This window comes from Macaca thibetana, chromosome 2 (assembly GCF_024542745.1).
Source record: "Macaca thibetana thibetana isolate TM-01 chromosome 2, ASM2454274v1, whole genome shotgun sequence".
Classification (NCBI taxonomy): Eukaryota; Metazoa; Chordata; class Mammalia; order Primates; family Cercopithecidae; genus Macaca; species Macaca thibetana.
This window is the reverse complement of record NC_065579.1, coordinates 124,758-143,558: the sequence shown is the minus strand read 5'-3', so window position 1 is coordinate 143,558 and position 18,801 is coordinate 124,758. Positions and strand designations below refer to the sequence as shown.

At 57.4% G+C, this 18,801-nt stretch overlaps 2 protein-coding genes and 1 long non-coding RNA gene across 6 annotated transcripts in view; all 3 read left to right on the top strand.

The window, feature by feature from the left end:
• The window catches only part of SMPD4 (sphingomyelin phosphodiesterase 4), a 30,454-nt gene extending 26,793 nt beyond the window's left edge, over nucleotides 1–3,661 (top strand). For all 3 annotated transcript variants that reach the window (XM_050779026.1, XM_050779025.1, XM_050779024.1), the window contains 5 exons: nucleotides 326–531; nucleotides 893–1,126; nucleotides 1,378–1,509; nucleotides 1,630–1,758; nucleotides 1,916–3,661. In XM_050779026.1, coding sequence (XP_050634983.1) covers nucleotides 326–531; nucleotides 893–1,126; nucleotides 1,378–1,509; nucleotides 1,630–1,758; nucleotides 1,916–2,245 — 1,031 coding nt within the window. In that variant the 3' untranslated portion in view covers nucleotides 2,246–3,661. The remainder of the gene's footprint in view (nucleotides 1–325; nucleotides 532–892; nucleotides 1,127–1,377; nucleotides 1,510–1,629; nucleotides 1,759–1,915) is intronic.
• Nucleotides 3,662–10,823: 7,162 nt separating this feature from the next.
• On the top strand, nucleotides 10,824–17,957 carry CCDC74B (coiled-coil domain containing 74B). The gene is given in 9 exon segments (XM_050779071.1): nucleotides 10,824–11,354; nucleotides 13,865–13,909; nucleotides 14,800–14,977; nucleotides 14,979–15,046; nucleotides 15,885–16,023; nucleotides 16,762–16,957; nucleotides 17,038–17,117; nucleotides 17,193–17,249; nucleotides 17,562–17,957. Coding segments are annotated over 9 exon segments (1,149 nt in total). The 5' UTR covers nucleotides 10,824–11,104; the 3' UTR covers nucleotides 17,698–17,957.
• LOC126947943 (uncharacterized) lies at nucleotides 11,363–12,336 on the top strand. Of its 2 annotated transcripts, none has more exons than XR_007723261.1 (4): nucleotides 11,363–11,487; nucleotides 11,874–11,911; nucleotides 12,025–12,062; nucleotides 12,176–12,336. It is a non-coding gene; the product is annotated as an uncharacterized LOC126947943 (long non-coding RNA). The 2 variants fall into 2 exon arrangements; XR_007723260.1 differs by having other exon boundaries at nucleotides 12,139–12,336.
• Nucleotides 17,958–18,801: the final 844 nt, after the last annotated feature.

Below are 18,801 nucleotides of genomic sequence, written 5' to 3'. Positions count from 1 at the left end.
TTTCTCCCCGGCGACTCGTGGTGGCCACTTGAGGAGGTGAGCCTGGACTCTGCCGTGCATTCATCCTGGCTGGGTTGGGCATTGGTTTCTGTTCCTCCTGCTGTTGTTTCCCTCCTGCAGACACTGCTGGGGGCTCTGTGAGCCACCAGCTTCCCCACCTGCCCTCCTCAGCCACCTACTGAGTGGGAGATGCTGCCAGGCAGGGCCTCAGAGGACACCCCTGGGTCACGGCTCCCCAGACACCTTGGAGGCACCCCAGAATTCTAAGTCAGGTACTCTGCCTCCGGGAAGTGGGTGCCAGGTTCGACTGTCTCCTGCCTTCTAGGTGAGCAGCTATTCCTGGAGCCAGAGCTGGTCATCTCCCACCGCCAGCACCGACTCTTCACGGCCCCCACATTCACTGGCAGCTTCCTGTCACCCTGGCCACCAGCAGTCACTGATGCCTCCTTCAAGGTGAAGAACCACGTCTACAGCCTGGAGGGCCAGGACTGCAAGTACACCCCGATGTTTGGGCCCGAAGCCCGCACCCTGGTGAGTGGGCCGGCGGTGCCTGTCCTCAGGGCCCCTGGAGCCATGGGGCTGAGCAGAGCCGGGGAAGGGCTGTGATCCGGCAGGAAGGAGGGAGGCTGGGTGTAGATTTGTCGCCACATCTCCTTCCCCCGTTTTAGTAAAGTCTCAGTTTTTCCTGATAACGAAGGCAGTGTTTGTTGGGAAATTTCAAATTTAGATGATCATCCTTTAGTCTTTAAAAGTCCTCTGGCGGGAGCTGCTCCTCCCGACGCTCAGCAGTCTGGCTGTGCATTGCTCTTGGGGGTCCCGGCCAGCCTGTCTGGGTGGCAGCACAGGCCTGTCCTGCTGGTGACCTGGTGACCTGCCCGCACCTCCCTTGCAGGTCTTACGCCTTGCTCAGCTCATCACACAGGCCAAACACACAGCCAAGTCCATCTCAGACCAGTGTGCGGAGAGCCCGGCTGGCCACTCCTTCCTCTCATGGCTGGGCTTTAGCTCCATGGACACCAACGGCTCCTACCCAGCCAACGATCTAGACGAGATGGGGCAAGACAGCGTCCGGAAGACAGATGAATATCTGGAGAAGGCCCTGGAGTACCTGCGCCAGATATTCCGGGTACGACCTATGGGACCTGCCCCACGGCCATCAGGGTCCCCTTCCCCGAAAGATCCACTTCACGTAGCCTGTGCTCAGCCACGTACCAGTCCCAGGCCCCACACATACGGACCCAGTGTTGTGGGAGGCAGGCCCACACCTCGAGCATCATATCTGGGTCCCCTTGTTGGCACTGTTGTAGGCTGGTGGGGTGAAGACTGGTCCCCTCCCTTCATCTTGACGCTGAGGGCAGAGGCACTTCTCTCTGGCAGCTCAGCGAAGCACAGCTCAGGCAGTTCACGCTCGCCTTGGGCACCACCCAGGATGAGAATGGAAAAAAGCAGCTTCCCGACTGCATTGTGGGTGAGGACGGACTCATCCTCACGCCCCTGGGGCGGTACCAGGTGAGAGGCCCGTGTCTCATCCCTAGCTCCCTCCTCCCTCGTGAGCAGAGGCCATCAGGCTCCTCTGAGTTGTATGTGGGGCTATGTTTTCTGACCCGTCGCTATGGCCTGGCTTTCTAGATCATCAATGGGCTGCGAAGGTTTGAAATTGAGTACCAGGGGGACCCAGAGCTGCAGCCCATCCGCAGCTATGAGATCGCCAGCTTGGTCCGCACGCTCTTCAGGCTGTCGTCTGCCATCAACCGCAGAGTGAGTGGGCAGGAGGACCGGCCTGGCCTCTTCAGAGAGGGTTCTGGATGCTCCTGCCCCGGGTGCAGTCCCGGGCTGGCTGGTGGGGGTGGGGCACTGCTGTCCTGAGGCCTGTGGTGCCACCACCCCACACCCCATGCCTCTGTCTGTGCTTCAGTTTGCAGGACAGATGGCGGCTCTGTGTTCCCGGGATGACTTCCTCGGCAGCTTCTGTCGCTACCACCTCACAGAACCCGGGCTGGCTAGCAGGCACCTGCTGAGCCCCGTGGTGCGGAGGCAGGTGGCTGGCTACACCCGTGGCCCCAGGCTCAGCCTGCGCTTCCTGGGCAGTTACCGGACGCTGGTCTCGCTGCTGCTGGCCTTCTTGGTGGCCTCTCTGTTCTGCGTTGGGCCCCTCCCATGCACGCTGCTGCTCACCCTGGGCTATGTCCTCTACGCCTCTGCCATGACCCTGCTGACCGAGCGGGGGAAGCTGCACCAGCCCTGAGGGTGTCAGCTGCCTTCAGAGCAGGCTGGGGGGATTTGCCACACAGCCCCACCTTGGGCCTGAGAGGACCTGGGAAGCCCCTCCAGGAGGGACCACGGTCATCCTCGGGCTTCTGGAGCAGGGTTCCTGCAGCCGCAGAGGCATCTGGAGGAAACGCAACCAAGAAGGGAAGGCAGGGGAGGCCGAGACGGGCGGATCACGAGGTCAGGAGATCAAGACCATCCTGGCTAACAAGGTGAAACCCCGTCTCTACTAAAAAATACAAAAAACTAGCCGGGCGAGGTGGCGGGCGCCTGTAGTCCCAGCTACTCGGGAGGCTGAGGCAGGAGAATGGCGGGAACCCGGGAGGCGGAGCTTGCAGTGAGCTGAGATCCGGCCACAGCACTCCAGCCTGGGCCACAGAGCGAGACTCCGTCTCAAAAAAAAAAAAAGAAGGGAAGGCAGGCGGGGCCCGGCAAAGGAGTGGCTACCAGGCCTCAACAACCACGTTCTGTGACAGCGCAGAGCTCGGCGCCGGCCCCTCCCTCCCTCCGCCAAGGACTCCGCCCAGCCAGCTCTTGGAGCCTTTTTCCAGCGCCCATTTGGGTACTCTGCCGCTAAGCTTGGGAGCCAGCCTGCCAACAGCCGCCTGGCCTGGCCTCCCGACTGGCTGGCCTTGAGGTGGGCAGAGCGGGTTGTGGCACCTCCTCTCCCTGTGTGGGACCAGGACGGTGGCTCAGCCTCCACTCCAGGGAAGAATCAAAGTTTCTAGAGTCGTGAGAAAACTATTGAGAGTGGCTCTCCTCTGATTCTTCACTGTGAGGGGCATTCTTCATGTTCTCCCAGCTGTTCCAAGACTGGGCCATAGAATTCCATGTTTCAGGAGCCTAAGACCCTCCCAGAGCCCAGGTGCTTCACCACAGACCCCAAGCCGTCAAGCACATCGCCCAGAGCAGTGGCCAACATCATGGACCCCTGTGCCTTGTCACAGATGGGTGCTGGTCCTCAGGTGTTGCAGACACTGCTGGGTCCATGGGGTCGGATTCTGCTAGTTTCTGCACTGCAGCCAAAGATGGTCAGAAGCATTGTCGCTTCACTAGCATCAAGTGCTGAAAGACATGGCAGCCGTTTGGTGGTACTTAAGTATTCAAAATGACGACAACTGCAGATTCTCTGACAGAAACCAGCACGGGCTCTTCACCTTCCTTCACCCCACAGGTGACACGCCAGGGACAACAGCATCTCAGTGGTGATTTCCAAACCAAGCCTTTGTTTTTGGTGTGGCAGTTTGGGGGTTTGCTTTAATGTTTTTCAAATTGTAAATGTTGGGCTTTGTATTTTGATGTAAACTGAGAATAATGGCATTTTAGGGCCTGTGACCAAAAATCAAGCTTGTAACTCGACCATGGATCTCAATAAACCTGTCCTTGCTTCTGAGTCTTCTGGCACCTGGGCTCAGTCTCCAGGAGCTTCACCTGTGCAGAGTCCCTGAGCACACGGGGGCTGCAGACACAACTGCTGGGCACCCTGTCGGCCCCTCCCTGCAGTGTCCACAGGCCTGGGCCTCTGGCTTCCTGTTCTTTCCTCTCTCAGAGGCACAGTGACTTTGCCCCGTCTTTACAAAAGATTCAAAAAGTTAGGCATGGTGGCTCATGTGTGGTCCCAGCTACTCGGGACACCGAGTTTGGAGGATCGTCAGGACCCAGGAGGTGAAGGCTGCAGTGAGCCTTCATCACGCCACTATCCTCCAGCCTGGGTGACGGAGTGAGACCCTGTTCTCAAAAGCTGACCTCCAGGAACGTGTGCTGCCATGTCTATGGCTTCCAGAAGCTCCAAGGATTGCGGGAGTTGCTGGGGGCTGAACTGTCTGGCCAGGAGCGGGGGTGCAGACAAAAACGTATTGAGAACCAAGAACAGCAAAGCTGAGAGGGGGCAGGGTCTTGGTGGCTGGGACCTGGACAGTGATGGCCACAAAGCCAGCTGGTGCTCAGTGGCTCCTGCCTGGGGAGTGAGGACGGCAGCAGGCAACTAGGTTCCAGCCACTTCCAGGTGGGGGGTAGGGACCTCGCCAATAAATTGGGATTTAAATTTTGCCGAGAGCTTTCACTCTAGAGAAAATGGGACTGCTGGGACGAGAGCAGAAGCAAAATGCAGTTGGGGGGGCCTGGCCAGGAGGCACTTGGGGACTTCCAGGGAAGGCCTGTAGTTGGAGCAACTTGGGAAGCAGTTCTGTCTGGGGCACAAGGAGGAGGGACGCCAGGCTGCAGGCAGGAGCGCCTGCACATTCTCGTCTCCACCCCTGGATGCCTCCAGAGTGGTCTGCCCTAACTGCCACTGCCGCCGCCGCCTCAGCTTCTAGGACTTTTTGCCATTGGGCCACACTCCTCTGCTAACAGGCCAAATCCAGATGCTTCTCTGACCAAGTGGCCTGGAGCCTCTGGCGGCACAGCTTCAGGCTGTCCTGACATCACCCCTGCCCCCTGCACATCCGCATTGTCCTCCTTGCCCCGAGGCAGTGCTGTTCCCTGGAGCCCATTCATGGCCCACTCCCTTGCACGACCAACACATTATACCTCTAGGATATGCCAGCGCCCCTGTGATCTGAGGTAAGTCAGATTCTGATTGTGCAAGCAACTCACACGCAGAGGCCCTGTGCAGTCAGGAGAAATCTATGCCTTTCCCCTTGGACATCCAAGAGCAAGTTAGATCCCCTAAAGGCCAGCTCTCACCAATAACCCTGACATTTCCAATATAAATGAGGGAGAACTCTTCTTTTTTTTTTTTTTTAACTGAGTATCTCACTCTGTCACCCAGGCTGGAGTGCAGTGGCCAGATCTCAGCTCACTGCAAGCTCCGCCTCCCGGGTTCACGCCATTCTCCTGCCTCAGTCTCCCGAGTAGCTGGGACTACAGGCGCCCGCCACCATGCCCGGCTAGTTTTTTGTATTTTTAGTAGAGACGGGGCTTCACTGTGTTAGCCAGGATGGTGTCAATCTCCTGACCTCGTGATCCACCCGCCTCGGCCTCCCAAAGTGCTGGGATTGCAGGCGTGAGCCACCGCGCCCGGCCGAGAACTCTTTTGGAGACAAAGTCTTGCTATATTGCCCAGGCTGGAGTGCACCGCACCGTCACGGCTCACTGCAGCCTGTAACTCCTGGGCTTACGCAGTCCTGCCTCAGCATCCTAAGTAGCCAGGACTACAGGCATGCGCCACCACACCCTGCTAATTTTTAAATTTTTTTGTAGAGGCGGGGTCTCACTGTGTTGCCAGGCTGGTCTTGAACTCCTGGGCTCAAGTGATGGACCGCCTCTGCATCCTGAAGTGCTGGGGTTACAGGTGCGAGCCACCACACTGGAGAGAGGACTCTCATGTAGCCTTCACTGTAAAAACTAAGCTAGCTTCCCTTGACTCCCCAAACCAGAATTCCTAACATAATTTTCTCAAGTCACAAGGTGCCAAAACATACCAAATTATTTCCCAGTCAAGAATTCCTACTTTTGGCCAGGTGCAGTGGCTCACGCCTGTAATCCCAGCACTTTAGGAGGCTGAGGCAGGAGGATCACTTGACGTCAAGAGTTCGAGACCAGCCTGGCCAACATGGTGAAATCCCATCTCTACTAAAAATACAAAAATTAGCTAGTGTGGTGCATACCTCTAATCTCAGTTACTTGGGAGGCTGAGGCAGGAGAATCGCTTGAACCTGGGATGCAGAGGTTGCAGTGAGCCGAGATTACACCACTGTACTCCAGCCTGGGTGGCAGAGACTCCTTGTAAAAAATAAATAAAAAATAAAAGTGGGCCGGGCGCGGTGGCTCAAGCCTGTAATCCCAGCACTTTGGGAGGCCGAGACGGGCGGATCACGAGGTCAGGAGATCGAGACCATCCTGGCTAACACGGTGAAACCCCGTCTCTACGAAAAATACAAAAACTAGCCAGGCGAGGTGGCGGGCGCCTGTGGTCCCAGCTACTCGGGAGGCTGAGGCAGGAGAATGGCGGGAACCCAGAAGGCGGAGCTTGCAGTGAGCTGAGGTCCGGCCACAGCACTCCAGCCTGGCGACAGAGCAAGACTCCGTCTCAAAAAAAAAATAAAAAATAAAAAAATAAATAAATAAATAAAAGTGATAATTGGCAGCTGGTGCCAGGGAGAGGCCACTTCCTGATGGGCCACACCTATTTCACTAAAGGGTTAATTGAATGCAGATTCGAGGGGGAAGCAACTTCCCAGGCATGTGCATTAGGAGACAAAGTGGTGGAGTATGACCTTCTGGGGGCACCCCACCCAAAACCCTCAGATGGCATGCATACGGTTTCCTAAACACACTGCGAGCACCCACCTCCCAGGGTTAAGGAGGGCACTATACATACGGACAGGCCACCCTAAGGGAAGGATCATGGGAAAGGGGCCAGTCTAGAAGGTCCTAGGATCAAGGTTAAACACTTGACCTTCATGTGCCCACTTAGGTCTCTTCCAAGCGTACTTTCCTTTCTTTGCTGTTTTAAAGACTTTTAAAATACACTTCCACTCCTGCTCTGAAACTTGCTTCGGTCTCTTTTTCTGCCTTATGCCCCTCAGTCGAATTCCTTCTTCTGAGGAGCCAAGAACTGTCGTTGCTGAAGACCCATCGGATTCACTGCCAGCAACTTGGACACCTTCCACTGCTAACACCATTAACTCGGACACCTTCCACTGCTAACACCATTAACTCGGACACCTTCCACTGCTAACACCATTAACTCGGACACCTTCCACTGCTAACACCATTAACTCGGACACCTTCCACTGCTAACACCATTAACTCGGACACCTTCCACTGCTAACACCATTAACTTGGACACCTTCCACTGCTAACACAATAACACTTGGTTACTGTGTTTATTTGGAGCGTAAGTAGGGTTTAAGGAGATGTGTATGGGTGCCAGGTTGACAAGGGGTGGACTTGTGATGGTTAATTCTGTATGTCAACTTGTCTGGGCCACTGGATGCACACATATCTGGTTACACAGTATTTCCTGGCAGGTCTGGAAGGGTGTTTTCAGAAGAAATTAGCATTTAACTTGGTGGTGCAAGCAGCCATGCGTGCATTTCTGGAGCAGCTTCCCTGTAGCTTGCAGGAACCAGAGCGGGCAATAAGAGTCCCATCCTCCAAATCCTGGAGATCTGTGCTCTGATTGATGATGGTTGCTTTTGATTGTGAAAATGCAGACAAAGGCCAGGCGCGGTGGCTCAAGCCTGTAATCCCAGCACTTTGGGAGGCCGAGACGGGCGGATCACGAGGTCAGGAGATCGAGACCATCCTGGCTAACACGGTGAAACCCCGTCTCTACTAAAAATACAAAAAATTAGCCAGGCGTTGTGGCAGGCGCCTGTAGTCCCAGCTACTCGGGAGGCTGAGGCAGGAGAATGGTGTGAACCCAGGAGGCGGAGCTTGCAGTGAGCTGAGATCTGGCCACTGCACTCCAGCTTGGGCGACAGAGCGAGACTCTGTCTCAAAAAAAAAAAAAAAAAAAAAAAAAAAAAAAAAAAAAATGCAGACAAAGAGGCAGGCAGCCACTGCTGCAATCTTCACGGCTATGTTTGCAACCTCCCTCCTCAACCCTCACCCCCTTCCTGGGGACACACCTTCCAGGAGGTTTTTATGGATCAGCACCTCCTCCTGCCTTCATTTTTCTTTTCTCCTTGGGAACCAGATGTTTATGACTAAGACATTCAAAAGCAACCATACACCAGGCACAGTGGCTCATACCTGTAATTTCAACACTTTGGGAGGCTGAGGCAGGAAGACTGCCTCAGCCCAGGAGTTTGAGACCAGTCTGGGCAACATAGCAAGACAAAAAAAAAATTAGCCAGGCATGGTGGTGTGTGCCTTTAATCCCAGTTACTAGGGAAGCTGAGGCAGGAGGATGGCTTGAGTCCAGGAGTTCCAGGCTGCAAGTGAGCTATAATCGTGCCACTGCACTCCTGCCTGGATGACTTTCTCTCCACTCAGGAGATCCTCACTCCCAGCAATAATACTGCTGCCATTATCAATAAGCCATAATTACTGAATACATGTTGCTATAATTATTTTGAACACCCTGTCATCTGTTAAAAATAAGAACAAGATTATGTTTTATCTTCATTTATTTCTTCTCTAATGCATTTCCCTTTCTTTAGATCCAAATTTCCTATATCATTTTCCTTCTTTTTTTGAGACAGGGTCTCTCTGTTGCCCAAGCTGGAGTGCAGTGGTGCAATCATGGCTCACTGCAGTCTCAGCCTTCTGAGTAGGTGGGACTGCAGGCATGCACCACCATGCAGGCAAATTTTTTAGTTTTTTGTGGAGACAGGGTCTGGCTATATTGCCCAGGCTGGTCTCCAACTCTCAGGCTCAAGAGATCCTTCTGCTTTGGCCTCTCAAAGTGCTGGGATTGCAGGCATGAGCCATGCACCTGACTTCATTTCTGTTGTGTTTTTGACTTCTTACATTTTCTTTTTGTTTATTGAGACAGAGTCTCACTCTGTTGCTTGGGATGGAGTGTAGTGGCAGGATCTCAGCTTGCTTCACCTCCTGGGTTCAAGTAATTATTTGGCTTCGGCCTCCTGAGTAGCTGGGATTACAGACATATACCACCATGCCTGGCTAATTTTTTTTTTTTTTAAATGGGAGTCTCACTCTGTCGCCCAGGCTGGAGTGCAGTGGCACGATCTCGGCTCACTGCAAGCTCTGCCTCCCGGGTTCACGCCATTCTCCTGCCTCAGTTTCCCAAGTAACTGGGACTACAGGTGCTCACCACCACGCCCGGCTAATTTTTTGTATTTTTAGTAGAGAATGGGTTTCACCATGTTAGCCAGAATGATGTCGATCTCCTGACCTTGTGATGCGCCCGCCTCGGCCTCCCAGTAATTTTTGTATTTTTAGTAGAGATGGGTTTTCACCATGTTGCCCAGGCTGGTCTTGAACTCCTGACCTCAAGTGAGTTGCCCACCTTGGCCTCCCAAAGTGTTCGGATTAGAGGTGTGAGCCATTGTGCCCAGCCAACTTTATGCATTTTCTTTCTTTTATTTTCTTTTTTTGAGACGGAGTCTTACTCTGTTGCGCAAGCTTGAGGGCAGTGGCATGATCTCGGCTCACTGCAACCTCCACCTCCTGGGTTCAAGTGATCCTCCCGCCTCAGCCTCCCAAGTAGCTGGAATTACAGGTGCATGCCACTACACTAGCTAATTTTTGTATTTTTTAGTAGAGATGGGGTTTCACCATGTTGGCCAGGCTGGTCTTGACCTCCTGACCTCAAATGATCTGCCCAACTCGGCCTCCCAAAGTGCTGGGATACAGACATGAGCCACTATGCTTGGCCTTCACATTTTCTTTAGATTATTTCTTAGAGTGTCTACCTCTACTGTTCCCATTATCAGTATGTAATCTCATGTTGTCCACTTTTTTCCATTAGAGCCCTTAGCATATTAATAATAGTTGTATTCCATTTCTTGGTCTGATAATTCCAACATCTCTGCCATATTTAAGTCTGGCTCTGATGTTTGCTGTGTCTTCAAACTGTGTTTTTTGTTTTTTATTATGCCTTACAAGTTTTTGTTGACGGCTGGTGGTGCTGAACCAGGAAGAGGTAAATGGACTTTCTGTGTGATGTTTTATGTTGGTCTGGTTTAGGGGTTGTGCCATGTGTGTTGTTTGTTAACTGTAGGTGTCTGAGGCTTAAATCTCTGGTGTCTTAGTTTTTGTCTCCCTGTTGTCTTTAGGGTTTCCTAAAGATTTCTCAAATAAGCTCTGAGATGAGCAGTTCTTTCGCTTGTATCCTCTGTTATTATACAGGAGCCCTGTGGATGTGGCAGTAAGATGTGGGAAAGGGGAGCCACAGCAGGCTGGGGTTAGATTATGTTCTCTTCCTCCAGGTTTGTTGGTATCTGGTAAAATCACGATTGGCCTGGCTGTGTGTGTTTTTTTTTTTTTTTTTTTTTTTTGAGGGCAGGCCTTGTAAAAAAAAAAAAAAGGCGTATTTCTTTTTATTTTTATTATTTTTTAATTAATTAATTTATTTTGAGACAGAGTCTCACCCTGCCGCCCAGGCCGGAGTGCAATGGAGCAATCTTGGCTCACTGCAACCTGCCCCTCCTGGGTTCAAGTGATTCTCCTGCCTCAGCCTCCCGAGTAGCGGGGATTACAGGCGTGAGCCACTGTGCCCGGCCTCTTATTTTTAGGCAGCATCTCACTCTGTCGCCTAGGCTGGAGTTCAGTGGTGCCATCATAGCTCACTGCAGCCTCCACCTCCGGGGTTCCAGCGATCCTCCCGCCTCAGCCTCCCGAGTAGTTGAGACTACAGGGGCCAGCCACCATGCCCGGTTTTTTTTTTTCTTTTAATTTTTACAGAGACGGGGTCTCACTCTCCATCCAGGCTGGAAAGGATGCCTGGGTGCCTTTTATTATTATTATTTGCTTAATTATTTTTAGACAGAGTCTCGCTCTGCTTCCACGTTGGAGGGCTGCGCGCCGATCTCCGCTCACTGCAGCCTCTGCCTCCCGGTGCACGCGATTCTCTTGCCCCAGCCTCCCGAGCAGCTGGGATTGCTGGCGCCGCCTCCACCCCGGCTAAATTTTGTATGTTTAGTAGAGTCGGGGTTTCGCCATGTTGGTCAGGCTGGTCACGAACTCCCGACCTCAAGTGATCCGTCCGCCTCGGCCTCCCCAAGGTCGGGGGTCACGGGCGCGCCCCCGCCGGGCCCCGGACGCCGCGGAAGTCGCTCCTCAGCCGGGAGGAGCAGCCAAGGCCCCGCCCACGCCAACCGCCTCGCCTGCCGCCGCGCGGTTTCCACGGTGACGGGCGCCCAGCGGGGCTGCCTGGCCGAGCCGGGTGCAGCGGCCGCGGGAAGGTCCCGGCGATGGCGAGATGAGCGTTGCGGGGGTGGTGGCGGGGACGCGCCCCCCCAGCTCGCCCACCCCGGGCTCCCGGCGCCGGCGCCAGCGCCCCTCCGTGGGCGTCCAGCCCGGGGGGCCGCAGAGCCCGCAGCTCCGGCCCAGCGACCCGCAGAAACGGAACCTGGACCTGGAGAAGAGCCTGCAGTTCCTGCAGCAGCAGCACTCGGAGATGCTGGCCAAGCTCCACGAGGAGATCGAGCACCTGAAGCGGGAGAACAAGGGTGAGCCGGGAGGGACCCCAGGCCAGCGCTTCCTCCCCAGCACCCCTAACGCCGCTGCTCCCGCAGCGCAGAACAGCCATGAACTCCAGCACACGCCCGGGCTCAGGGGGACACAGGACAGACTCCTGCACAGGTCCGGGCTCAGGGACACAGCCATGAACTCCAGCACAGGCCCGGGCTCAGGGGGACACAGCCATGAACTCCAGCACACGCCCGGGCTCAGGGGGACACAGCCATGAACTCCTGCACAGGTCCGGGCTCAGGGGGACACAGGACAGACTCCAGCACACGCCCGGGCTCAGGGGGACACAGGACAGACTCCTGCACAGGTCCGGGCTCAGGGGGACACAGGACAGACTCCTGCACAGGTCCGGGCTCAGGGGGACACAGGACAGACTCCTGCACAGGTCCGGGCTTAGGGACACAGCCATGAACTCCAGCACAGGTCCGGGCTCAGGGACACAGGACAGACTCCAGCACAGGTCCGGGCTCAGGGACACAGGACAGACTCCTGCACAGGCCCGGGCTCAGGGACACAGCCATGAACTCCAGCACAGGTCCGGGCTCAGGGACACAGGACAGACTCCAGCACAGGTCCGGGCTCAGGGACACAGGACAGACTCCTGCACAGGCCCGGGCTCAGGGGGACACAGGACAGACTCCTGCACAGGTCCGGGCTCAGGGACACAGCCATGAACTCCAGCACAGGTCTGGGCTCAGGGACACAGGACAGACTCCAGCACAGGCCCGGGCTCAGGGGGACACGGGACAGACTCCTGCACAGGTCCGGGCTCAGGGACACAGGACAGACTCCAGCACAGGTCCGGGCTCAGGGACACAGGACAGACTCCAGCACAGGTCCGGGCTCAGGGGGACACAGGACAGACTCCAGCACACGCCCGGGCTCGGGGACACAGGACAGACTCCAGCACACGCCCGGGCTCGGGGGTACACAGCCATGAACTCCAGCACACTCCCGGGCTCAGGGGGAACACAGGACAGACTCCAGCACACGCCCGGGCTCAGGGAGAACACACGACAGACTCCAGCACACGCCCGGGCTCGGGGACACAGGACAGACCCCAGCACACGCCCGGGCTCTGGGGGATCACAGGACAGACTCCAGCACACGCCCGGGCTCGGGGGGACACAGGACAGACTCCAGCACACGCCCGGGCTCAGGGGGAACACACGACAGACTCCAGCACATGCCCGGGCTCGGGGAGACACAGGACAGACCCCAGCACATGCCCGGGCTTGGGGGATCACAGGACAGCAAGTCCGCCCTGGGTCCTGCCATGCCGAGCTGTCCCCTCCTCCCAGAGGGAGACCCGCGTGGCCCTGGGCAATGCCGACCCTGTCCGCCTGTCTCCTGGGGCAGCATCATTTCAGCTGCTGACCCGGCCAGTCCTCTTCTCTCCAGGCAGGGTCAGTCCCACCTGTTAAAAACTTTATAGAGGGGGCTGGGCGCGGTGGCTCAGGCTTGTAATCCCAGCACTTTGGGAGGCCAAGGCGGTTGGATCACGAGGTCAGGAGATTGAGACCATCCTGGCGAACATGGTGAAACCCTGTCTCTACTAAAAAAATACAAAAAATTAGCCGGGCGAGGTGGCGGCGCCTGTAGTCCCAGCTACTCGGGAGGCTGAGGCAGGAGAATGGCGTAAACCCGGGAGGCGGAGCTTGCAGTGAGCTGAGATCACGCCACTGCACTCCAGCCTGGGCGACAGAGCGAGACTGTCTCAAAAAAACAAAACACAAAACAAAAACAAACAAAAACTTGGGAAACGTGCCCAAGTGTGAGTGCGCAGCTCAGTGAATTTCCTCCAGCTAAACACATCAGATCAGGAGCAGGCATGCCCCCCACCGCTTCGCCTGTGCCCACACTGTCCGCTGCACCCTTAGCAGCTCCTCACCCCCACGGACCACCCCCCCGTCCACCCCCCCCACTCCCCCAGCAGAACGAGGGTCTGCCAGGATGTGGCTTCGCTCCTCGCTTCTGCTTCAGGAGGGCTCCAGCAAGGGCAGTAGTGCCCGCAGCTTTCTCTCCCGCTCCACTCCCTAGTGCTGCCTCACCTGAGTGCCGAGTGTCCCATCACCAGGCGTCTGTTTTGTCAGGACCCTTCCCCATGTCTTCTTGAGCCTGAGGACCCCTCTTCCTCATGACTTCTTGAGCTTCCCCCCCAGTCCCTGATGCCCACAGGATCATGACCCCGCCAGGGCCAGGGGTTCTGGAATTCACTTCTGTACCCCTAAAGCCCAGGCCCTGCCTGCCATGTTGATGCCCTCCAGTCATCTCAGATGGATGAGGCGGGTATGCTGGGTGGACTCTGCCGGGAACAGGCAGGGGCATTCCTGGCCTGATGCCCACGGCAAAGGTGTGGTGGAGAGTGGGACCCAGGGGGCAGGGCCCAGCCAGCCAGTGTCTGCAGGCGCAGCAGCGGCAAGGCCAGGCTGTTCTCAGAACGGCTGTGGTTTCACAAGCGCTGAGCAGAGCCTGTGCTTGCTTCCAGATCTCCATTACAAGCTCATAATGAATCAGACATCACAGAAGAAAGGTGAGAACTGGGCCCTTCAGTGCCTGAGGGGATGCTCCTGCCACCCAGGGAAGCGCCTGCAGACTGTCCTTGCCCACCTGGCTGCACTTGCCCCTGTATGCCAACCCAGTGGGGACAGGTTTTGGGGCACCTGGACAGGTGCCGCTACCTCTAGCCGTGGCTGGACGATGTTATGCAGCCAAGCACAGCTCGTGCTGCTCTCAGTAAGCCCAGGGCCTGAGATCATCGCAGTGGGGAGTGGGCACAGGGTGCACCCCAGACCCTCCCTCCTCCAAGCAGAGCTGAAATGGGAGGGACCCCTGAGACAGCCCTTGCCCTGCTAGGTCTTTAGCTCAGATTGCTGCTGTGGCCAGGCCCAGGATTTCCAGTCCTGTGGCTCTGAGTCCTGACATCCTGTGGGAGGGGCTCTGGACACACTCTATCCAGGGATCCCTTCCTGCCGCCTGGGCAGCAACCATGGGGACAGAGGGAGGAAGCAGAGTCCTGTTTCCTTGCCACTTGTCCAAGGCACTTCCCATCCCGACAGTGGGCCCACCCAGCCCAGGATTCTGGGTTGTGGTCTCGAGCTCACTCCTGGTTATTTTTGGGACCGGGGATGACACCAGGACATCTGACTGGTGGATGGAACCAGCCTGGGAACATCACAGCTGGGGCAGTGCCTAGGGCTCCCCCTTCCCAGGCAGACACGGAGAATGGGGTCGAGGGAGGGCCTTTCCCTAGCCGCTGTAGCAACTCCAGTGAGCTGTTCTGGGCAAAGTGCGGCCCAGCCAGCAGCCCCAGCCCTGCGGTGCCGGGGGCCCTGACGGGACACAGGAAGGGGACACAGCAAGAGGCCATGCTCTCCCTCGGGACCTGCTGTTCCATGTGTCCCAAGCCCTCCTGCTTTCCAGACGGCCCCTCAGGAAACCACCTTTCCGGGGCCTCTGCTCCCTTGGGTGCGTGCTGGGTCTGCGTCCGCGGAGTGTGGGTAGAGCCGGGAGGACACAGCCCTGCCAGGCTGAAGGAGGGCCCCTCACGGACACACAGGCCAGGAGGCAAGCACGGGCGTCTTGCAGGCGGCAGCACCGACGCTGCGCTCTCCTGCAGACAGCCTCTCCACGTCCAGCTTCCCATCTGTCAAGTCCATCTCTAACTCAGGTGAGCAGGCTGGCGTCCACGTGCTCACAGGGCTGAGTGTCCCACGGGGACCCCAGCCTGGGTGGCCACTAGGGGTGCTGCCCAGGCCCCCTCTGCTGGGCCAAGCTCAAGGATTTGGGGGTGAAGGGGCGGCGGAAAAGAGCCCTGCAAGTTGAAGCCACCAGGAGGGGATTAAGGGGGGTTGGGCAGGACCGGGGCCAGACACAGGGCAGTAAGGCCTCACGGCAGGCACCCCAGGCGAGGCAGCAGGCAGGCAGGAGGGGCTTCCCCGGGTGGCCTTCCAGGGAGGATGTACCCTGGCTGCCCAGCAGGAGCCCTGCTTGGCCGTATTCCTGCCACAAGAAGGCAGGACACAGGAAGGACGGCACTGCCCACAGAGCCCTGGGCTCATGGCACCTTCTGCAAAGTGAGCCGGGAGCAGAGAGCCTCTTTTCCCCACTGTGCCTCCGCTGGATGCCAGACGTTTTCCTCAGCCCAGCCCTAAGCCGCGCCGTTCCTGGGATGGGCCCAGGCGCTAGATGGGCCTTGTCCTTGCCGAGGAAACCCACGCAGGCTGGGCCCAAGCCTCTCGTGCGGTTTCATTTTACCCAAAATGGGGCCAGCCTCCACTATCTTGGTTGTTCTAGTGTTCACAGGCACCACCCATGGGCTTCACCCTCAGAAGCTCATTGATTCCCCCCAGCACCGTCCAAGGCAGGCTCCCTTTACAGAGGAGGAAACTGAGGCAGGGGCAGGGGCTTCTTGGGTACACACAGCTGATCCTGGAAAACTTGGGCAGTGACTGTTGGTGCCTGCAGTGACCGGCCTTGTAGGGTCTGACTTGCAGCCAACTCTCAAGGCAAGGCCAGGCCCCAGCCCGGCTCCTTCAACAAGCAAGATTCGAAAGCTGACGCCCCCCAGAAGGCAGACCTGGAAGAGGAGCCCCTACTTCACAACAGCAAGCTAGACAAGGTTCCTGGGGTGCAAGGGCAGGCCAGGTAAGGCTTGCCTGCACCCGAAGGGCCCCATGACTATATTTACGAGGCTCACGCCCTGCAGTCAGCCAGCTGCTCTGCCCCTAGCTCCAGGGGCCTGTCCCCAGGACTCATGACAGCGGATGACGGCCACGCTCTACCCATCGGTGGGCGCTGTCTTCCTCCCTCCCCCGGCGGTCCTGTGCTGACCTGAGCCCACAAGGGGGCCAGTAGCAGCCGCCAAACCACTTTCTCAGAGAAAAGTAATGTTCTCACCAAGAACAGTGAGTTGCGCTCCTGCTGCCCCTTGGCCACAGCCTGCCTTTGAAGGGCACTAGGCCAGCAGGACAGAGCAGGACCAGGTTCTGATGATCCCTGAGTTTCTGGGACCGCCCTGGGATGCTAGAGTGCACACTTGCAGCAGCGCAACCAGCAGGACAGGCTCCTGCATCTCTGCACATCCCGAGACCAGGCCTGGAGCAAGAGGCCCCACTGGGTGTGGGGTCACGACCAAGAGCAGCCTGGCAGCTAGCTGGTTACCCATTGAAGCCCATCTGACCCTTAGGGCACCTTCAGAGGGGAGAAAGGGACAGGCTGCAGTCCCAGAGACCCCCACCTGGTGCCCAGAGCACCCTGCCGAGTGGGAGAAGGGAACCAGGCCCTCCCCCACATGGGCCTGGACGCTGCCGGGGGAGGTATGCCGGGGGAGTGGTTAGACACACCTGGGCAGGTCACCTCTGGCTGCTGCAATGACTGTTTCAGAAAGGAGAAAGCAGAGGCCTCTAACGCAGGCGCGGCCTGTATGGGGAGCAGCCAGCACCAGGGCAGGCAGATGATGGGGGTGGGGGCACACCCCCCAATGAGCCTGCCCCTTCACCTGCGAAAACCCACCACGCTGAAGCAGTGCGAAGTGCTCATCCGCGAGCTGTGGAACACCAACCTCCTGCAGACCCAGGAGGTGAGGCTGGGTGGTAGGGTTGGCCCTGCGCAGTCTGGCGCCGCCACAGGCCCCACCACGCCCCTGCCCCTGCCTTTCAGCTGCAGCACCTCAGGTCCCTCCTGGAAAGGAGCCAGAGGCCCCAGGCGGCCCCAGAGGAGGCTGGGTCTAGCTCTCCCAGGTGAGTGCCTGGTGCACCCCTGCCCCATCCCTGGGCACCTGTCCACAGCTCACTGCTGACTCTTCCTTCACCCAGGGACCAGGAAGCCATGCATTTTCCTAAGGTCTCCACTAAGGGCCTCTCGAAGAAATGGTGAGTCCCATGGGCATGGGGACAGTGGGGCAGCCCTGCAGCCTGGGCCCCAGGAAGGGAGTGGGGGAGGGAGGGAGTGGGGAAGGGAGGGAGTGGGGAAGGGAGGGAGTGGGGAAGGGAGGAGGTGGTGAAGGGAGGGGGTGGGGAAGGGAGGGAGTGGGGAAGGGAGGGAGTAGGGAAGGGACGGTGGCGGTGCAGAAGCAGAGCACGCGGAGGCCTCTCTAGGTCCCGGTGAGGGCCACGCAGGCCCCACTCCAACACCACTCCACTCCCAGGGATGCCCACAGTGACAGTCCCTCTACCCGCCCCCAGCCTGCTTCTGAGCCCGCCTGTGGCGCAGCGTGCCGTCCTGCCTGCCCTGAAGCAGACCCCGAAGAACAACTTTGCCGAGAGGCAGAAGAGGCTGCAAGCAATGCAGAAACGGCGCCTGCACCGCTCAGTGCTTTGAGCCTCCCACATCTGGTCAGTGCCAGGCCCACCAACCTGCAGCTGGAGACTGGTTCTCTATAGCATTTCCTGACACTTCACTACCTTTAGGCCTGGCTGAATTCCAAGATAGATGACACTTGAAATAGATAAAGTACTTGATCTCTAAACTAACCATTTATTTTCTGTTATTTTGCTATTTAGCATTTACATAAAAAGCACATGATGAAGTAGGTATCGCTTTACCTGTTGAAACTGAAAATAAAGCTTCTTTACTTCCAAGTTGTATGCCTGGTTCCTCACTGGCTATCAGGCGTCGTGTCCCTTCCCATTCCCCGCCCCTGGCTCCTAGCCCAGCCCCTGCTGTCTGCAGAGACCTGCCTGGGCAGCCCAGTCTTGCTCATCCGGGACCTGTCAGTGGCCCTGGGAGAGGCGCATTGGCAGAGCCGTGCACATCCTCCCTGGAGGCAGGAGGGCTTTTCTGGTCCCCTGGCTGGGCTGGAGCTGCGTTCCAAACACATGATCACTCTGGTCTCCTGCCCAGACTACATGCTCCTGGGGGCGAGAGGCTGTCCTCTCCTGCCCTGACAGCACTGCAAAGAGGTCCAGCCAGGCGGGCCTCCTCCTTGGAGGGCCATCTCCAGAACGGTGTGGACATGCCCGCACCACCCCTTCCACCACAGCACAGCACATGTCCAGTCGGGGGTGGGGTGGCCAGCTTAGCGCCCACCCTCACCCAGCCACAGTCTTCCCAAGCCCATGGCCCCACTTCCTTGGCATTAATCTCAACCTCTCCCTGCTTCAGGGAGCAGAAACTTTGCCAGGAAGCTGGGGGATGAACCAGGCCAAGGAATGGGATGGTGTGTTAGAAAAGGAGAGCTGAGGCCCGGGGCCAGAGTGGACAGTGCCGGCCCCAAGGCTGACAGCATCCTGACAGGACAGCAGGCCCAGGTTCACGGAGGGGGGACACAGTGACAACTCCTGACAAACACAGGAGTCACAAGATTATAACAATCACAGATGATGGGGTAGTTCGCATAAAAAGGGAGGACCTCATCACCAAAGGGCTGCTGGCCGGTGCCCAGGTGAGCGGGCAACACAGGGAGGCACTCACTGCATGGGGGCC